The sequence below is a fragment of the Scomber scombrus genome, chromosome 5, assembly GCF_963691925.1.
Source record: "Scomber scombrus chromosome 5, fScoSco1.1, whole genome shotgun sequence".
NCBI classification, from domain to species: domain Eukaryota; kingdom Metazoa; phylum Chordata; class Actinopteri; order Scombriformes; family Scombridae; genus Scomber; species Scomber scombrus.
Window position 1 is genome coordinate 12630124 of NC_084974.1, and position 18224 is coordinate 12648347.

The 18224-nt window shown below is 38.6% G+C and overlaps 1 protein-coding gene across 1 annotated transcript in view; it reads right to left on the reverse strand.

Annotated features, from left to right (window-relative positions):
• Positions 1–18167, reverse strand: part of limk1a (LIM domain kinase 1a) — a 50880-nt gene extending 32713 nt beyond the window's left edge. The window contains exons 1-2 of the mRNA XM_062419143.1: positions 18110–18167; positions 12880–12979 (exon numbers count right to left, since the gene is read on the reverse strand). Coding sequence (XP_062275127.1) covers positions 12880–12979; positions 18110–18167 — 158 coding nt within the window. The remainder of the gene's footprint in view (positions 1–12879; positions 12980–18109) is intronic.
• Between the last annotated feature and the right edge of the window lie 57 nt (positions 18168–18224).

Genomic DNA, 18224 nt, shown 5'->3' on the forward strand with positions numbered 1-18224 from the left:
ACACATATATTGAGTGTTGTAATATTCTAAACTCAACATGCACCTATTGGCTTTTTTCCTGTAGCTTTCAATCGATGCAACCCCTTGAGTTTGCAATGTTTTAATACAGACAGCTGTGCAGTGTTAACAATAACTTCAAGGTGTGGATACAGTTAAATGAACCGTGTGACTCCACTTGTCGTGCTTTATTGCTCTCTTATGACCCAACCCTTGTTTTATGATTGAATTTAGACCAACTATTCTGGTCACACACACACACACACACACACACACACACACACACACACACACACACACACACACACACACACACACACACACACACACACACACACAAAATATAACTGATTAGTCTTTGTCGTCTTTAAAATGAAAAATGTCGACCAATGGGCCAGATGCAAGAATATGTTCGTATTTTTCTTCTTAAATCTGTCGTACTTTTCTCGTGAGGTGGAATTTACGAGTGTGCTACGTCGGATTCACCAAACACTCGTATCACCAGGAAACAGTCGTAAAAGACCTTCGTAAACATGATGAATCCCACCTGTTCTAAATGAATGCGCGTTCCCAAGAATAGTAAATTAACATGAATGACGCCCCCAAAATACCAAATAAGGTCAGACGACCGGCAGGTTGTGGAGAAGCTCCATTCATGAAAATGGCACTAAAGACTAAGAATACGAACTTTACGAGCTCTCAGACTGAGGTCCCGCTCTCAGAAATAGATCAACAGAAACACATATTATTATTTAGTGTTAGTGGTGGAATTAAAGGTCCTGAGAAAGACAAAGAATGAGGAAAAATGACCCGTGCTGTGAACGCTGTCTCAGCTGTTGCGCGCAGCATCACAGAAATAAAAACAAAAATGACTGAGCATGAATTATGTCATCAGCCAGGGGGTTAAACTATTACTTCGATAAGCAATATTTCAATTAAATGAATAAAAGTTATTAATAAATAGTCAGTTTATATTGTGGAAAAGTAACTGTGGAAAAGTGTCTGTGGACAAGTCGCTTGTAGTTTCGGCCGCTAATATTTATATTGTAAGCTTGCATCATATATGATGATATGATGATCATAGTTTCAATTGTCAATTCAAATGACTGATATATCTACCTAAATTGTTAAATAGCCTACTTCTTTATACTAAATAGCCTAATTATTTTACAAACAGAGTAATGTCATCATGATTATGGATTCAGAAGTGCAATTTAGTGAACGGGACATAGTATACACTTTCCCCCCCTTCTCTACATCCCCTGTAGTTCACACCCATTACTCAGGGGTCTCTAAAATACTGACAATATAATAATCGCTCAGCCTGCGGATCGACATTATTCATTTCTCTGTTAAGTGGTAGTCAGCATACAGTGATGTTAAAAAGAAAATCCAAGTCAGTTCTGAAGCTCAACTGCTGATGTTACACCTGCTGCCGGATTGCTGTCAGCACAGACCTGCTCACACCCGGGATGACAACGCAGGGCAAGCCGGCAGAAGAAGTTGGAGATGAGGGTACCCGTGTGGAGGTGTTATGTGTTCATTAAGTGATTATCATATCTTGCTTATAGTATATGATGCCCCCCCCCCCCCCCCCCCGTTAGACAATTAGACAGTGACAGTCGTGTTTTATTGCTTTGGAGGACTGCAGGGTGGTTGTGCGTGAGAGGTACGACAGGTCTGCATCATTCGTACATTTTGTTCGTACCTAAGAGAAAATCAAAATACGAGGAAATTGGTGAATGCGGCAAATCCTCGTAAATCACTCGTACGCATGGTTTAAGAACGAATCTGTGCGTACGAGTGGTTCTTGCATCTGGCCCAATGTTTCCTAAAACCCAAGATGGAACCTAAACTAAACATCCACGACCCAAATACTTTTAGGTACTATCACTGAAGACGATATAAAAGAAAAATATGCACATTAAAGAAGCTTAAACCTGAGATCTTAGCATTTTTTTTCAAGACTGTTTAATTGATTATCAAAATAGTTTTTATCTAATTTTCTATAATTTATTAGTTAATTAATCGTTTCAACCCCAGAACAAAATAATATAAAATTGATCCAAATTAAAACTGGTTAGTGTTGAGGATCAGCATCCATACTGTAGTTATTCAATAACTCAATAAAAATATAGAGTTGAATATATTTTTGGATGAATGCTGACAAAGACAATTCACTTTTTTCTTGGGGCTGAATGGATCAAAGTCAAACATGAAAATGATGGGACGACATAGAAAGTGTTAACCTTCCTCTTATTAATCGCATGCAGGGTTTAAGTCTGGAGTCAATGAGAAAAAAAATGTAATTTTCAAAGCGTGATTAAAGCATTGTAGTGAGAGCCAAAGGTCAGAGCTCGGGAACAGACGATAATTCAAAATGTGCCAGCTCACAGGATGACTCCTCTCTGCCCTCTGCAATGTTATCAGCAGGTATGAACCCTGCCATGTTGTGAGAAAGAGGAGGAGGAGGAGGAGGAGGAGCAGGAGTTCCTGATGCAGACAGAGGGCAAAATGTGAAAACTGGAGATTAACCATTATTTAAATGCAAACTTTATTTAAAACTCTGACAGTTTAAAAGATATTTTAGAGCAAAACTGACTGTAAAAGAGATTAAAAAGCACACACACATTTGTCCCCACTGTGTTTCCCTAAGATACAAACAAATGGAACCAACCGGAGAAACATTCAATAATATGACCAGTATAGACCACACAGATGATGTCAGTCACATGAATGACAGCAGGGTTTGATTCACTGTGGTGCATTGTAGAGAAAAGGGAAGTAAACAACCAAAAAAAAAGTTTTATCCAAAGGGACAGAAATGTACCAGACACAGATGACTGATGTGTGCTGCCCAAGAGGAAGTGAGAGACAACTGAAGAGAAATGAGTAAATTATCTGAATGCTGAGCGTTAAAGTGTCTATATCGCTCTGAGATCATGAACAGTGTATTACAAGATAGATTTGAATGTATAGTGAAAAATATTCATTTTACAGTCTGAATCATGAAGTTTGTTAATCCATTACATTCATGTCAGTTTAGGAGTTTCTGAGTGGAAACATAAAGGGAAGTGAAACACAGCTGAAATCACCTGACCGATCAGCCAAAATTCAGAGCACAGGGATTAAAACAAGAAAAGATATTTAAGCCCTAAAAGTCATCCAGGAGGAAATGTGTTCAATATATTGAATTAAGTATTGTAGGAATTTAAAACTGCTCTATGTCTCAAATCAGTCATGGTGCCTGAACTTAAACCCCTGAGAGCAGATTAGTGCTCAGAGTTTGGTTTAGGACTGATGACTCGGCAGCTGTGTAAGTATTTTTGGAAGCAAACATCCAAATATAACCTAATTTCAGCTTTTCGACTGTGAGAATCTCTGCTTTTCTTTGTCTTATGTGACAGTAAACTGAAATTATTTGGTTATTACACTGAATAGTTTTTATTTTGTCACAAGTTTCTGACATGTTATAGACCAGAAATGAGTTAATTAATAAATAAAATAACTGCCAGATTAATCAAAACTGAAACTAATTGTTTCTTCAATACTAGTAAACAGGAAAAGACCTAAGTTAGTTTATCTGACAGAGGAGGTCCATGTTAAAATAAAATGTGCCAAAATTAGCCGTAAACAAGTTAAAACAAAACATACACAAAGTCTTACATTTTCTCAGAATAAAGTTTGTATGAGCAAAGACTGTGTTACACTGTTGAAAGCCCTGAAACAAGACAAGTAAGTGGACCTTGAGTGGCAATTGTTTAGTCAGAGGTTAAACTTAGGGCTGGAGGAACATCACTGTACTGAACTCAGTCACATCCACCCATGTGAATCAATCAGCCCACTTACTTTATGCGTTGCTGCTGCGTCTTGCTGCGCTGGTTCTGTGCTGACATGCCACCCGCGGGAGCAAGGCTCTTGTTTTGACAGTCGGACGACGCGCTCATGTCAGTAGCTCTGATGTTTCACTCTGATGTTCAGCTCGACAAGCCTCTTGCTGTCACGACCATCAGTGACACTCTCTCTCTGTACTCTGTCTCTCCCTTCCTCTATTTCCTCTCTCAGTGCAGCTGCAGCGAGACTCTGCGCTTCTTTATCAACTATTTCCTGTCCTGTGACCGTCCTCTGGGAGCAGACCTGACCCTGTGACATCACAGGCTCGGCCCATGGCGCCTCGTCCCACCTTTTGGCAACTTATTTTCTTCTTTTTAAATGATATTCTTGTGCCTTTTTTTGGACTTTATTCATAACCAACAATTTATAAATAATTTCTTCTTTTTAACCTCGTGGAAACTCTTGCAGAAGTTTAAAATGCCTTTGTAATCTAAGCTACCCATTTCCTTTGCTATTCAATATAATTCAAGATTCTGGCCGCACAAATCAAATTTTTCTATTATGCATCATCTATTATAGCCTTCCTCCTCCTCTCAACTAATTTGATTTAACAAACACTGGAGCACTGCAGTGCTTTAAGGCATAGCTATTTTCCACCAAACAGGTGAGAAGTTCAAGCAAGACAGTGTGTCGGCTTTTATCACACAAGGTGAGATCAGAGATACACAAATAAATATCATTTATGATCTTTTCAAAACATCCTCAGTCATCTTTGACCCAAACAGTGTTTAAGGTAACACCCAGATTAGGTAAAAGTAAAGACCCAAGATTAATTACATGATACATTATCATTACACCCCTCACATTATCTGCTTATTGCTTTCCCTAATCCTTAAATCTGCTGAATTCCTCAGTGCTTCAGCTAACAGAGGAGAAACTGAGATAATGTTTTTTTTCTGTAGCCTCTGTTGCTATGGTTGTTGCTAAGGTTGATGCCAAAGCATGCCCCACGGATATTAACATTGTCCATTTGCATATTTTGGATTTAGGCTCAAACATGTACAGATGTATTTCAGAAGTTTCCATCATGTAAGGAACAAGAAAAAGAGGTGAAAAACTACCACTAATGTTTGTTTACAAAGCCTCCCGAGCTGGTTCATTGTGCTCAGTTGGGGCTGAACTGAGGGGCCGCATAAAGAGCCAGTATAAAATAAATTAGGAGTTTTTTGAGCTGTAAATCAAGCAAAGATATTCCAGTTGAGCCCCAAGAATATAAATATACTATATCTATAGAAATGTGAATAATACATCTTCAAGGAAAAGATGAACAATAGTAATCTGTCTGGTTATAACAGCTTATAAATAAATTGTGATGTCTGGAGACTAAAGTCAGGAAATGGCGGAGGTAGAATCCCAGATGGATCTCTCAGCCACACGTCACTATAGCAACGATCTCTATAAATTAATATAGATCACTATATATACAAAACACCATGCTGCACAAACTGTAACACACTCAGTTGAACATAAAGACTGAACATAACATAGCCTCTGTAACATCTAAAACACTGTACAGGACCTGCACTTTGTTCTTAGTTAATAAGCAACTGCATGGAAACACATTCATATCAATCAAGTTTAACAGGGATTTATTTTTATTTTAAACTTTTCTTTTTTCTTTGTGTTTATTAAGCATTATTAAGCATTATTTGTTTATCAAAGCTCCTTTGTTGTGATTATTCATAATTTCTCACATCTAATTAGCTTCACTAATGACTTCCTTTCAATGTTTTCACCTCATTAATGTCACAGAAAGATCAACAGTGTAGGATTTCAGATTCGGGTTATGCATTAAGATTTCCTAACAATCTAAATACACAGTCTGAGACACAGGCAGCATGAATCATCATCATCTGCCTCCGTTGAGTCCTGCAGCTTCTGTTACCAGGCAGAGTTCATCTGTAAGTAGAAACAGCTGAGTCACTGCAGCGCTTTATGCAGTCGCAGCCAAACCTCACTATATCAGTAATCTGGTGGTCTGCAGCATGATTACTGTGTTAATTCCTTCAGTATATTTTCTTTCATTCTTTTGACTAACAAAACTATAACTAGTTATCAGTCCTCAAACTATAAACTGGTCATTTTTATCAGCACTGTGGCAAAAATGTTCCTCCTGCAAACATGAGTCAGGGTGTAGCAGAGACAGATGGAGACAGAAACATGGCCAACAGTGCAGGACGTTAGCAGACGAGCTGCAGGCACTGTGTCAGTTTGTCCTTGAGAAGAGGGAAGTCCTACACAGATTTCCACAACATGTGAAAATGTGTGAATGCATCAGAAAATACACTTTTCATTCCACACGTCATCAGTAGACACACACCTGATTAACTTCCTAGCTGAACTGCTTGCAAAGCACCAGCCTTTGTACTCCTTTGGGACGACTGTCGGGGTCGATGAGTGTCAAGCAGAAATAGTTTCACTGGGAGCAAGACGGTGCTGCAGTTCCTCTGCAGCATGGGTTGAGTTTTTAGAGAAAAGAAAAACTGATGATCTGCAGTATTGCTCAATCCAGTTTCATGCACATTTTTAAGCGGTTTTATTGTTTATGTAGCAACAGAAAATGAAAATAAAGAAATTAATTTGCAATAATCTGGTGATTCGGACTATATTATATAAATTAAACAATGACAGAACAAAAATATAAAGCAAAAACATTCCTTTTAGTGAATAAAATGCATGAAAGTAGCAGGATTATACAGGATGCTAATTAGGGTAAGACTAGAAATCCTCTTATTCCTCACTTGAAAGAGGAAATAAGAAGCTGAGACTGACTCCAGAGTGCTGTCATAACACTGCACACCTTCCTACATCTGGTGTTGTGTCTCTTATCAAATGTTAAAAGGTACTTATAACTTAAAGGGTATTTTTCATCCTGGATCCTATTTTCCCATTATTTGAGGTCTAAGTGACTAATGGGGGCAAACATTTTTGGAATTGGTCCAGTTTTGAGCAAGCTCACTTGTTTGTCCTTCTTATTCCCACTGACAGGCTCATATTGTTATTATGAGTATCTGACAAACAAAAATGGTCTTGCCTGTTGTTTCCCCAACTGCTAGAAAAGTAAAGGACTTAGCCTAACCTGATCAGGCTCACTTAAGGTGGATCAGCTATTCTTATTTCAGTGTCAGTCTCTGCTGCTCCTGAACAGAAAAGTGCTGAACTGCTGAATTTTGCTCAGCTTTCAATGGAGTCTAAGATTATTCACATACCTCTTAACCCTTTCCTGTTGTGCGCACCATGCCAATACAATCATTTAAATTCTCTTTAAGCCTCTCCTTTAATTCAGTCTCTCCTGATTGAAATCATTTTGGTTAATCTGCCTGCTTGTGTTTCTTATCACATCTGACTTGCCACCTTCCCAGATCTCAGCAACAGAGTGAGTACAATGTTATCTTAACTATCAAAGATGATGGCCAATTTAATAAATCATATTAATTTGTTATATGTCTGATTTTTTTCTTACTGGTGTATAATTTTGTTACTATATGTGATCTGTGGTGTTGCTGTCATCTGTGAAATGTTTCTGCACTACACTTCCCAGAGGTCAGTTCTGCAACACAATGCAAGGCTGGCAATTTCATGGACGTATCAGAGTTTTTACTTGTGCAGTATGTTTTTCTAGTCCAGTATCCAAGAAATACTCACACATCTCTGAGACTAAACTACAAAAGTGTAAAATACTTTACAATCAATATGTTCTGTTAAATGATGGAAACTTTATTGCCAAACTCTAGCCATAAAGTAATGCAACAAATCAATAAAAGGAACGTTGATAATTGAGTTCTGGCAGTAAATAAGCAATATGGCTGCATTCCAAATAAAGGCAACACAGTGTTTCCCTTGAGCTTTGCATTCTGTACAGTTTAGCTCATGGACAAACGCAAGTCAGGAAAAACAGTTAATGTGAAAACACTTTGCAGCCCTGTTGCATTTTCCCAGGAAACCTGAAGAAGCTTTTGCTATTTTCTGAGATGTTTTTTTCTCCTCCCAAGGGACTCCGTTTGGTCTCCAAATAACACTGTGCACTTTCACTTTGCATTCTCATCCTCCCTTCTCATCTCCATTTGCTTTTCACTCCAGTAACGCACCATTGCAGCACTGGGCCCTGCAGTTGGACCAACTCACCGAGTAATTTTTTGTTTGGTTCTAAGCTCCATTTCCCAGTCCCACCAGTCAATTTTCCACGGGAGTCTTGTGTGACTAGCAAAGCCATCTTAACCCTTAGATGCATAAGTGGGGTCAAAAATGACCCCAGCGGTTGTTTTTTTGCAATATCTTTGTAATTTTAAATTTTTATCGTTTAATCTTCCATGTATTCCTCAAATAGGTTGTCTTTGACACGAGGCCATTTGGAGTAATTGTAATAAGTAATAAGTAATTGCATTTTTTGCATCAGTACCACACTCTTCCATACGTGGGGTCAAAAATGACCCCAATCATTTTCTATGGAATTTCAAGGTTTAACCCTAAGAACCTTTGATTTTTATCAACTGTGAGTGTCAGGTATATTTACTGTCGATCCACACATCTAATGTCAGCAGTCTCACCACCCCTAAAGATTATTTTTTCACAGCAACATACATGTATTATTAGTACAAGTATTATCATCATTTGTATACCTCAGAATATATATGCTGTTATAAAATATGAACTTAATTTCCACATACATGATTTTTGTGTGATATAGTGTTGTGTTATCATCATCAAATTGTAAAGCGTCCTTGGATATGTGAAAGGTGCTATATAAATCGCACCTATTTTTATTATTATTATTATTCTTATTATCAAATTACTTTCTAGTTAGCTAACACTAGCTAACTAAGATAGCTAACATTACTGTATTTGTTGTGTAGAGAAGCAGACTCTCACTATGATGGTTAGGGTTAGGGTTATGACAGGGCCAACAGAAGAGAAAGAGGTGTAAGATGTGTGCAAAGCCACCAATAGTTGCTGGAAATGCAGTGACCCTGTGTGCAGTGCTCACAGCCAGAAACAAGTAGTTTGTAACAGCTGCTCACAGTGAGAAGAAAGAAGACGCGTGTGTGTACATGCATAGACAGACAGACGGATACACAAACAATGAATGTTGAAGTTGTGATAGCATGGAAAACATGAAATCATTCTTGTGTTATAATATTGCATTAAATGCATTGATTCTAATTGGGATACTTTTTGGATGTTAACCGTTTTTGACCTTTTTGAAAGCTGGGATAAAAAGTGATAAATGAGCTTGTCAAACATGAAATAATTCTTTTGTTGACCAAAATATAATACAAATCATCATCTTTAACCAAAATGAAATATATTTCTTAAGTTTACAGCATAAAACGCATTCATTCTAATTGGGGTCATTTTTGACCCCACTCATGGAAGAGTGTAGGTATCAGTAGGTCATGCATCTAAGGGTTAAATCCTCCTTTTCCATGACAATCCTACTCCTCTTGAGGATCGGGGTTGGAAAAAGATTCCCTCTAAATTCCAGACATGCTTTGCAGGATGATTTCTAAGAGAATTTCTAGAGAGACGACAATTCTTTTTTAACAGACTTAGTAACTCACACGGCTTTACACCACTATTTCAACAGTTTGATATGTGTGTCATTACACGTTGGGCAGAAGCTGCAAGAAGATATCCGACACCTCAAAGGAGCGCCAGCACAACCCTCAGGTTTAAAACCCCTACACAAGACTGTCAGATGCACAGACATCACAGCTAATGATGGTGCAGCCACAGAAAAATGCACACCAGCACTTTTGTTATCAAAGTATAAACTGCATAAATATGCAAAGACGCAAAAAGTGTAAAACGGGTTCACACATGAAGTTCAAAAAAGACACCCTGCTGAGAGCAACTACAATCCTTTATCCATGGTGAGGCAGCCAGATGCAACTCCCTATCTGTGCCTTCATCTAACACACACACACAGTCACACGCACACACACACACACACAGACAGACACAGACACACACACGCACACAAAACCATTGTGGGCTCTGCTTGTGTCCAGATACACTTCTCAGGTTTCCCATTCAGACATCCTGCTGGAGGAAATCATTAGTGACACACTGAGCGGTGAGTTTTTCCACACGACGGCTGCCGACCAGCTCGGATGAACACACTCAAAGGAGGAGTGACGTGGACACTTTCCACCTGAATGTAGTGAGGCAAGAGGAAACTCAGCTTGTCAAAATGATATCAGAGACTTGATTATATCGGAGCTGACGTCACTACCGGACCTGCTGCTGTACAGAGATATTTAAAAGAGACAAATGATCACAGTGTACAGGTACACTCAGTGAAGTGCGACTCCTTTGTAAAATCTAGAGGCAGCTGACAACAGCAGCTTCTTAAAAATCTAATTCCAAGCTTGTTAGCTAACATATTGCATTCAGAGACTTTGAGAGATAAGACCTGATGCCAAATGTGGCAACATTTAGCATCTATCCAAAGCACCTCAATTCTACTCACCTTCAGCAACTAGAAACAACTCAGGTGAGGTGAAGCGACCCTCCTACACCTACCTACACACTAAATGAATAATGAAATCAAAGGGCAAAGTACACCAAGATTAGTTCAACAAACTGGGAGCTTAGAGTTTTTCTGACCAAGACCTGTTCAGTCTACTGTATATAATTAGCTTGAAATCTCTGCAGCCATTGAGGTAACAGACAATGTAGCATTGATCAACAGCACATTGAATTCCACATTGATAATCATCAATGTTGATAAATTATGATATACTTGTGCAAAGACACATTACAAAATTATTGTGTATGTACCTGCAAATGGTAGCCCTTTTTTCATTAAGACAACATGCATGCAGTCAACAAAGTGCAGGTTGATTTCTGTCTGAATGCTACAAATGTTGAAATGACAAATGCAAGCATGTTTGATTTCCTGTTTGTCATAAACAAGGTTTCCTCGACTGAAGGATGTGAGAGACAGAGAGGAGAGGGGAGGAAGAGGAGGAGACATTACATAAGATCATCGGTAACAAAAGCCGTCGCAACATCAACAACTCTGTCCTATTAATAATAAATAGAGAAGGTCTTGTTAAAACTGCCCCACTTTCAAAGTAAATAACTTGTCACAGTTCAGCTTAATGAGATTCTAATCATGAGGCGCACAGTATGGTAACGTTTTCTGCTGTATCATGGCTTCATCTAAAAACAACACACAAACAGAGAAGCAAAAACATTATGCTGAATAGATATATGAGAGGAAAATGCTACCAATAAACAGTTAAGGAAAGCTTCATGCATATAATAATATATTTGTTTTCCTTTAATAGATGAAATTCCACCATAAAAGTCTGTTTTGTATCTTTAACTCTATCTGATAATCTGAAAATTCATAAAGGACGATCATGACTCCTTCCTGACGTCACAGAAGCTGCCAACGGAAATATCAAATTGCAGATTGGCGTGCTGAAAGGATCAATGGCCATTAGTATGTCTCCACCATCTGAGCCACTTCTTATTCATTGCATGGAGTCACTGTATTGATCTGAAGAGTAAGTGATGCCTGAACTTCAACACTTTCTTTTACAATTCAATCAGGTTATCAGCAGCACATGTGAACAGCCACAAATTTTTAAGGCCTAAATGTATGTGAAAACATTTAAATATCAGACTACACATTACCCCTACAGTATGTATCATACAACTGGTTTAGTGTAACTTGCTCACTGCATCACAGCCAAGCTAGTTAGAAGGGCAGGAAATATCAAAGTATGCTAAATAATGAAATAGTAATGTATAAAAGTGATGGTTTTAGAGTGTCAAATTTATTTTAGCTGCATTCTAAACAATGCAGACTACAGTTGATCCACAGTCACCAAAATCTTAAAAGCTCTCATATAATAGTCAACCAAGATCAGATCAGCTCAGATTTGTTTGTACATATTATGAAAAAAATATAATTATTGGTTCACATAAAAAAAGTGAATAGATTTCTTGCAGACAAAGCAACACACTGCCCACACACACAACGTGCTGCAGCACAATTTATCAGAATTTATCTGAGAAGAAATAGAAGACATTTTGTTCACAGTCTCTACACCTCTCTAAGACCGAGCTCAGTCATCCCAGCCAGTCCCTCTATACAAGCAGAGATCAGTTCCAAGCTCCTATCAGCCAAACTCAGGTCCACAAAGTCTGACCATCACTTGGTGTCATGATTGATGACCAACTAACCACTAAAATCCACATGGCCTCAATTGCTCAGTCGTGTCGATTTTCCCTGTAACAGATCAGAAAGATCAGACTCTACCTGTCTGAGCATGCAGCACATCTCCTGATACAGGCTCTCGTAATATCATGGACTGACTACTGCAACTACTTGCTGGCAGGCCTCCCCGCATGTATGTTAGAACCTCTGCAGATGATCCAGAACGCTGCGACATGTCTGGTCTTCAACCAGCCCAAGACAGTACATGTCACCCTGCTGTTCATGTTGCTCCACTGGATCCCAGTCGCTGTGCGCATCAAATTCAAAACCCTAAAAACTCTCTTACGAAACAGCGACTAAAACAACTCCATCCTACTTTAACCCCCACAAGGTACCTGGTACCACCACAACAACAAAAAGGCCCTAAGTCACTAGCCAGACTATTCTCTTCTGTAGTTCCCAGTGGTGGAATAAGTTACCAAACTCTGAGTCCCTTTTCAACGAGGAGAATTATTCCATCGTGATGTTTGCAGGTTGTAAGGATGAGTCACAAGAGTTGGGCAATGCAACATGTTTACAAACTGCACTGAGCTAATCTCCTGTCTGAGTGACTTCACTTGTTTGGCCTGAACATGTTCAAGCACCTTTCTCTACTCACATCTCAAACCTGAACTTAATCCAAAGTATAAAACCCGTTGTGGGTTCTGGCCTGACTATGTCCTACTTCTTGCTCCATTGTCCATCGTTTGGAGACATGTGTCCATTCAAGCACCTACTCATCTACGTGTTGAGGCTGGTCTGTTTGTGGTGAGGAGTACCTGAAGCAGACGGTGTGCCAGTCAGCGTTGAGGGCCTGGAGGTACTGCTCATCGTAGATCCTCTGTTTGCATCCCGCACAGACGGGCAAGCTTCCTCCAGCTGCGATAAAACAAGAGCAACACGTGAGACAGAGGTCAGAGAACACCTCATCTTACATGAACATCAATAAAAGCTCTTTGAATGAGATTGCTGATGTGTGTTTGCATGCGCCTCCGATGCAAATCACCTCCGCTGGTCACTAATCCCGGCTGAAGCTCAGAGAACATCAGATATGCAACACACAATCCACAGTGTCTGTGAAATCCTTCATTAACATTCATCATGAACACATGTTGGTGTTAACAGAGAGCTTACAGAAATTGTTAATGAGTACTACTCAGCAGGGGTGTAATGATTCATCTGTCATATCACATTATTTAATGGACACAGACTGAAGTTTTCAGAGTTTGGTAACATAATTTTAGCTAGTTGAATAATGGAAACATAACATTTCATTACAACATTTTTTGTCATTGAATATGGTAGGAGTATCCTGACGCATCTGTCAATCAAACAAACACAACCCAAATCATTCTTCACTTTAGTGTGGCGGAACAGCAAATCTATTGTTCCTTTTTTTGATAAAACTGCCAAATTTGGTATATAACTGAATATATATAGTAGAAATCTATTTGGCCATTGTAGATTGGCATTCTGATGACCATGGCAGCCATTTACCAAAATCGTTGCAAGCAGTTACCGGCAGTGAACACTTAAACCACCCTCAAGCTGTTGTTGTTTCCATTTTTTCAGCACCACAAATATTATTTACAAAAGATTTAAAGTGAAGAATGTTTTATTACATTGTAAAACAATAGAAAATGAAAAAATCCAACAAAATGGTGAGATTGTCCGTACATGTTGTACTGATAACTGGATTCAACCGCAGCAGTAGCAAGAACAGTTACATATTAACATAGGCCATGTAACAATGTTCAGTGAATGTGAAGCCATTAGTTATGCTACTTAAGTTATTTGATTTGTGTCATTGCTGTATACTATTTGAACCATTTATGAACACATCTAGATCATGTTAATTGTTCATCACAGCAAGACAGAACTTTAATGTCTCAGTAAATGAGAGATTTTAGAGTTAGCTGGCACATTCCCCCTCACAACAGCAGAGGACTGAGCACTGATGTGCAGCCTTCTTGCACCTGCAGCACTTTCTGTTACCACTCATCCTGCCACACAAGATTAACCTGTGACAAGACTTCAGATAGTGCTTGTGGCGATGTCATTTAGTGGGGCTCATACATTCAATGTGTTTTCACCCACATCCAGTCACTTGGTGATTGCAGCACAGTGTCTGGTAGCAGAGTCTTCCCCCACATGTCACCACCCTGGTACACTACTGTCTTGATTTGCTCCACTTGTGTAGTCTTTCTGTGGAATGAGCTTCTTTCTTGCAATGGTTCTGTCAAAAAGAAGTATCACAATCCTCTCAGTAATGTTCAGTGCATCATCTGGGATCTCCTTTGGTCCATTTGCCAGCATCAGCAGTCCATGTGTCAGTTCCATGTTGACCTTGCAGCCTTCTTTCCATGTCCAGCAAAGAGGGATATAGTGTCGCAGCCTGTCAAAACATGGAAAACTGGAAGGGCACATGAAATCTCTGGTCCGAGGTACACAGCTATTTGGTGGGGTGCCAGGTAGCACAGGTCCTGCCAGTTCCTATACTAATAAAATGGATTTTAATCATTATAGTTCATGGTGAAGTGTAGTGTTAGAGTGGGGATGGGCTGAAATATATTTTTTCAGTGTTTTACAGTTTTATTAAGATTTTATATTCAAATTGCAATTAGGACAAAATGCAGGACACTTTGCTTAATAAAATAATGTATTATGCAAATACTTGTCATGCATGTAATGTCCTGGGCACAGAAAAGGCACCAATTCGGCAGAATGGCCTTTTTAATGAAATGACAATTACTTTGTAGAAGTCCACATAATTGTGAGTACTTTATTTGTTTCTCAAGGTGATAGAGCTGCAAATTCGTGATGGCCCAATGTCCAGTTTTGTTCTCTCTATATATATATCGACACATCTGCTAAATGTAGTGCTTTTATCACTAAATGAACAATTATTATGATACATTGAGCTATGCTGCCACACCTCTTTCTTTTACAGTGATGCTAAAAAATGCCACCAGCTCACACAATAAAATAACTGAATAACATATTGAGATTCTTACGAGGAAAAAATAAATTTTGTTTTTCAAAAGTTTCCCGTCTTTTCCATGAGATAACTGTCATTAGACCACCATCATTCTCTCAAAAGGAAAATGTTAATTAGCAGCAATTTAGCAGAGTCTGGAAACTTTAATCTGCCGTGAATTAAAAAGCAAGCAGCAATTTGTTTTTGTGTTTGTGTGTGTGAGTGAGTGTGCGTGTTTGTTTGTGTGTGTGTGTGTGTTTGCTGCTGATGGAATCTGGTCACTGGAAATGATGAAGTGGCAGCAACAAAAAACAGCAGACATTATGGTACATTATGATACGCTTAATTTGCCTAAGGACACATCACACACCCTTTCCCATCCTGAGCAGTAGGTGGAGAAGCATCAGTGCTCTGAAATGCAAAGTAACAAATGTGAACAAGCCTATTATATGCATGTTAACCCTGGTGATCCTGTTTAAGTATGCAAATGGTCACACAGCAAAAAGTCTGATATTAGCAGGATGGTAAGAGGAAGGAAAAGCTACAGATTATTTTGAGTTGATTAACGATCCTAAACCTGCAGTACACTAACAAATAGTGAGTAGCAACAACATTTGAAAGCAAACAATATATCTAAGATGTCAACTTTTCAACGTAAAGCAGGTATTAAGGGTCTTAAATACAGATTTTTTGTAATAATCACTTAATCGTCCATACCAGTTTCCAATATCAGGTTTTGTCCGATAGTAGGAAAAAATGTCTGTCACGATTTCCTGTCTTGTGCTGTCTGACAAACTGTACAAAACCCAAACGCATTCACTTTTCATCATATCACATTTTAGATCTTTTTTTGTTTTGTTTTTTTGCTTAACAAATGAATAATTATTGTATTATCAAAATGGTATCTGATAAAATTTCTGTCAGCCTGTTAAACTATTAATCAACTACTTGTTGCAGCTCTAGTAGGTTAGCTAACACTGCAGAATATTGCAGTTATCTACAATAGATCACCATGTGTCAGCAAAAAAAAAGAGACTAACATAACATAAAAAAACATTTACTGTATTTACTGCTTTATTAATGCTGCATTTTATGTGTTTTCAGCACAAAAAAATGACTTTAATGATGAATAAATTATCAAAATAGTTCCCGATTTATTTTCTGTTCATTGACTGATCGATAAATTAGCTAACCGTGTCGCTGTAGCTTCAGTTATTGATCGGTCTTTAGTTTTGAAGAGTGTCTTGGCAGAGGTTCAGTGTAGTCGACTCATTTCTGTAAAGGCTCAACGAGCAGCCTTGCTGTAGTAGTTTTATTGATCGGCTCGGAGGGCGAGGTGTGTGCTAATGTCTTACATCTCATCTCCTCTCCTTTCACCTCACCTTTTTATTAATTAATATTTTCAACTAATCTCTTTATCATGGAGCCTTTGTCCTTTTAACCTCTGCAGTCTGAAAAGGTCTCAGAGAGGACATGAATGCCTCGGTAAAGGCAAACAAACACACCTGCATTCATACACATGTAGTACTATATGACCTGTGTAGTCATAAACGAACGTGCCCCCCCCCAATCATTCCTCACACAGTGTTGCAGCCGATCTTCCACCAGATTACTTTAACACACCGTAATGCAAAGTGAGTCATCGTCACATAAAAGCTCTATTGTTAAACTGAACCTGACTGACAGCTGTGGTACACTGATCAGCAGCAGGATAATCACACAGTATCTCATGGAAATGTCCACAACATCACATCTTAATGCAAACAAGTGTTAGTCTAAGGCTGATCTTTTAAGCTTGTGAACCATCGAAACAAAATTATGTCTGGTTGCATCCTTTATCATCAGTTACATGTTGACCAGTTGTGACCAGTTCAACCAAAGACTGATTTATTTCCTTTTTTTTATTAGAATAGTTTCCCAGAGTAAAATAATCCAGCAATTTAGAAGTCCAAAAATAAACACAGTGCATTCATTTTTGACTGATTAATTAGTTGAAACACCAACTATTTCGATTAATATGATTCCGTGGCTAATTATTGTTCAAACTCAACATATTACCATTGTTTTTTTGGCTGGTGGGTGAAGCTTGCATATTTTACCAGTATTTGGCTGCTGCCTGGTGCTGATTTTGAGCCCTGATCATGTTGAGTCATTATTTTAGGAAAAGCGTCAAAATTCTCTGATATCAGTTTCTCAAATGTGAGTATTTTCTGGTTTCTTTAGAATCTCTGACATTAAACTGAATATCTTTGGGTTGCGAAGGGTTGGTGAGGACTAAACAAGACATTTGAGAACGAAATAGTGATTGGCATTTTTCACCATCTTCTGACATTTTGTAGCCAAAACATCAAATCGATTTATTGAGAAAATAATGGACAGATTTATCGATAAAGAAAATCACCCTACTATTTATTATTTTTCAGCTAATAATGACCACTGATTTGAAGTGATTTCCCCATCACTTTTAAAGAGTGAAATCTGTTATAACATTGATTTACAGTCACAAACAAGGAGGCTGATGAAGACAGGCAGAATGCATTTTAATGTCTAATCTATTACATTTGTACTTTGTCATTAAATTGTCCCAAACATGTTGTTAATCTAAGTTCAGCTTTGTTGTGTTGGTCTTTAACTCAAAGCTGCTCCTTATAAAGTGGTTAAATGCTGCATTACTCGGTCAATCGAGTCATCGTTTTATTTGATCTATCTGATTATGAGATAAACATGTTTGAATATCTTGTACATTACAGTGTGTATGACCTGAGGGAGACTGCATGCAAACATGAAGGGTGCATCAACCCGGAGAGAAATCATGGCTTCAGTTGCAGCACATTAAATGCAGCCTGACGCTCCCTGCAGATAAACCAGTGTTACACCCTTATTTGTTCATAACTGGATACATATTACACTAAGAGAAGAGAAAACATTGTAAAGCATGTTTGTTTGTTTTTTGGTGGAGCATCTTTTGACATCTTTGACTGCTGTCTCTGCATCTCCCGCCCCCGGCTGTAAACAACCCTGCAGCTCCTTACCTTCCTCCTCTCCCATACGTTCGTCCTTCCAGGTGCAGCAGAGCAGCATCAACCTCATTCACTCTCCGACACCGAGCTCCGGGAGAGAGCCAGCTGCCTTCGGTCGACAGAGAAC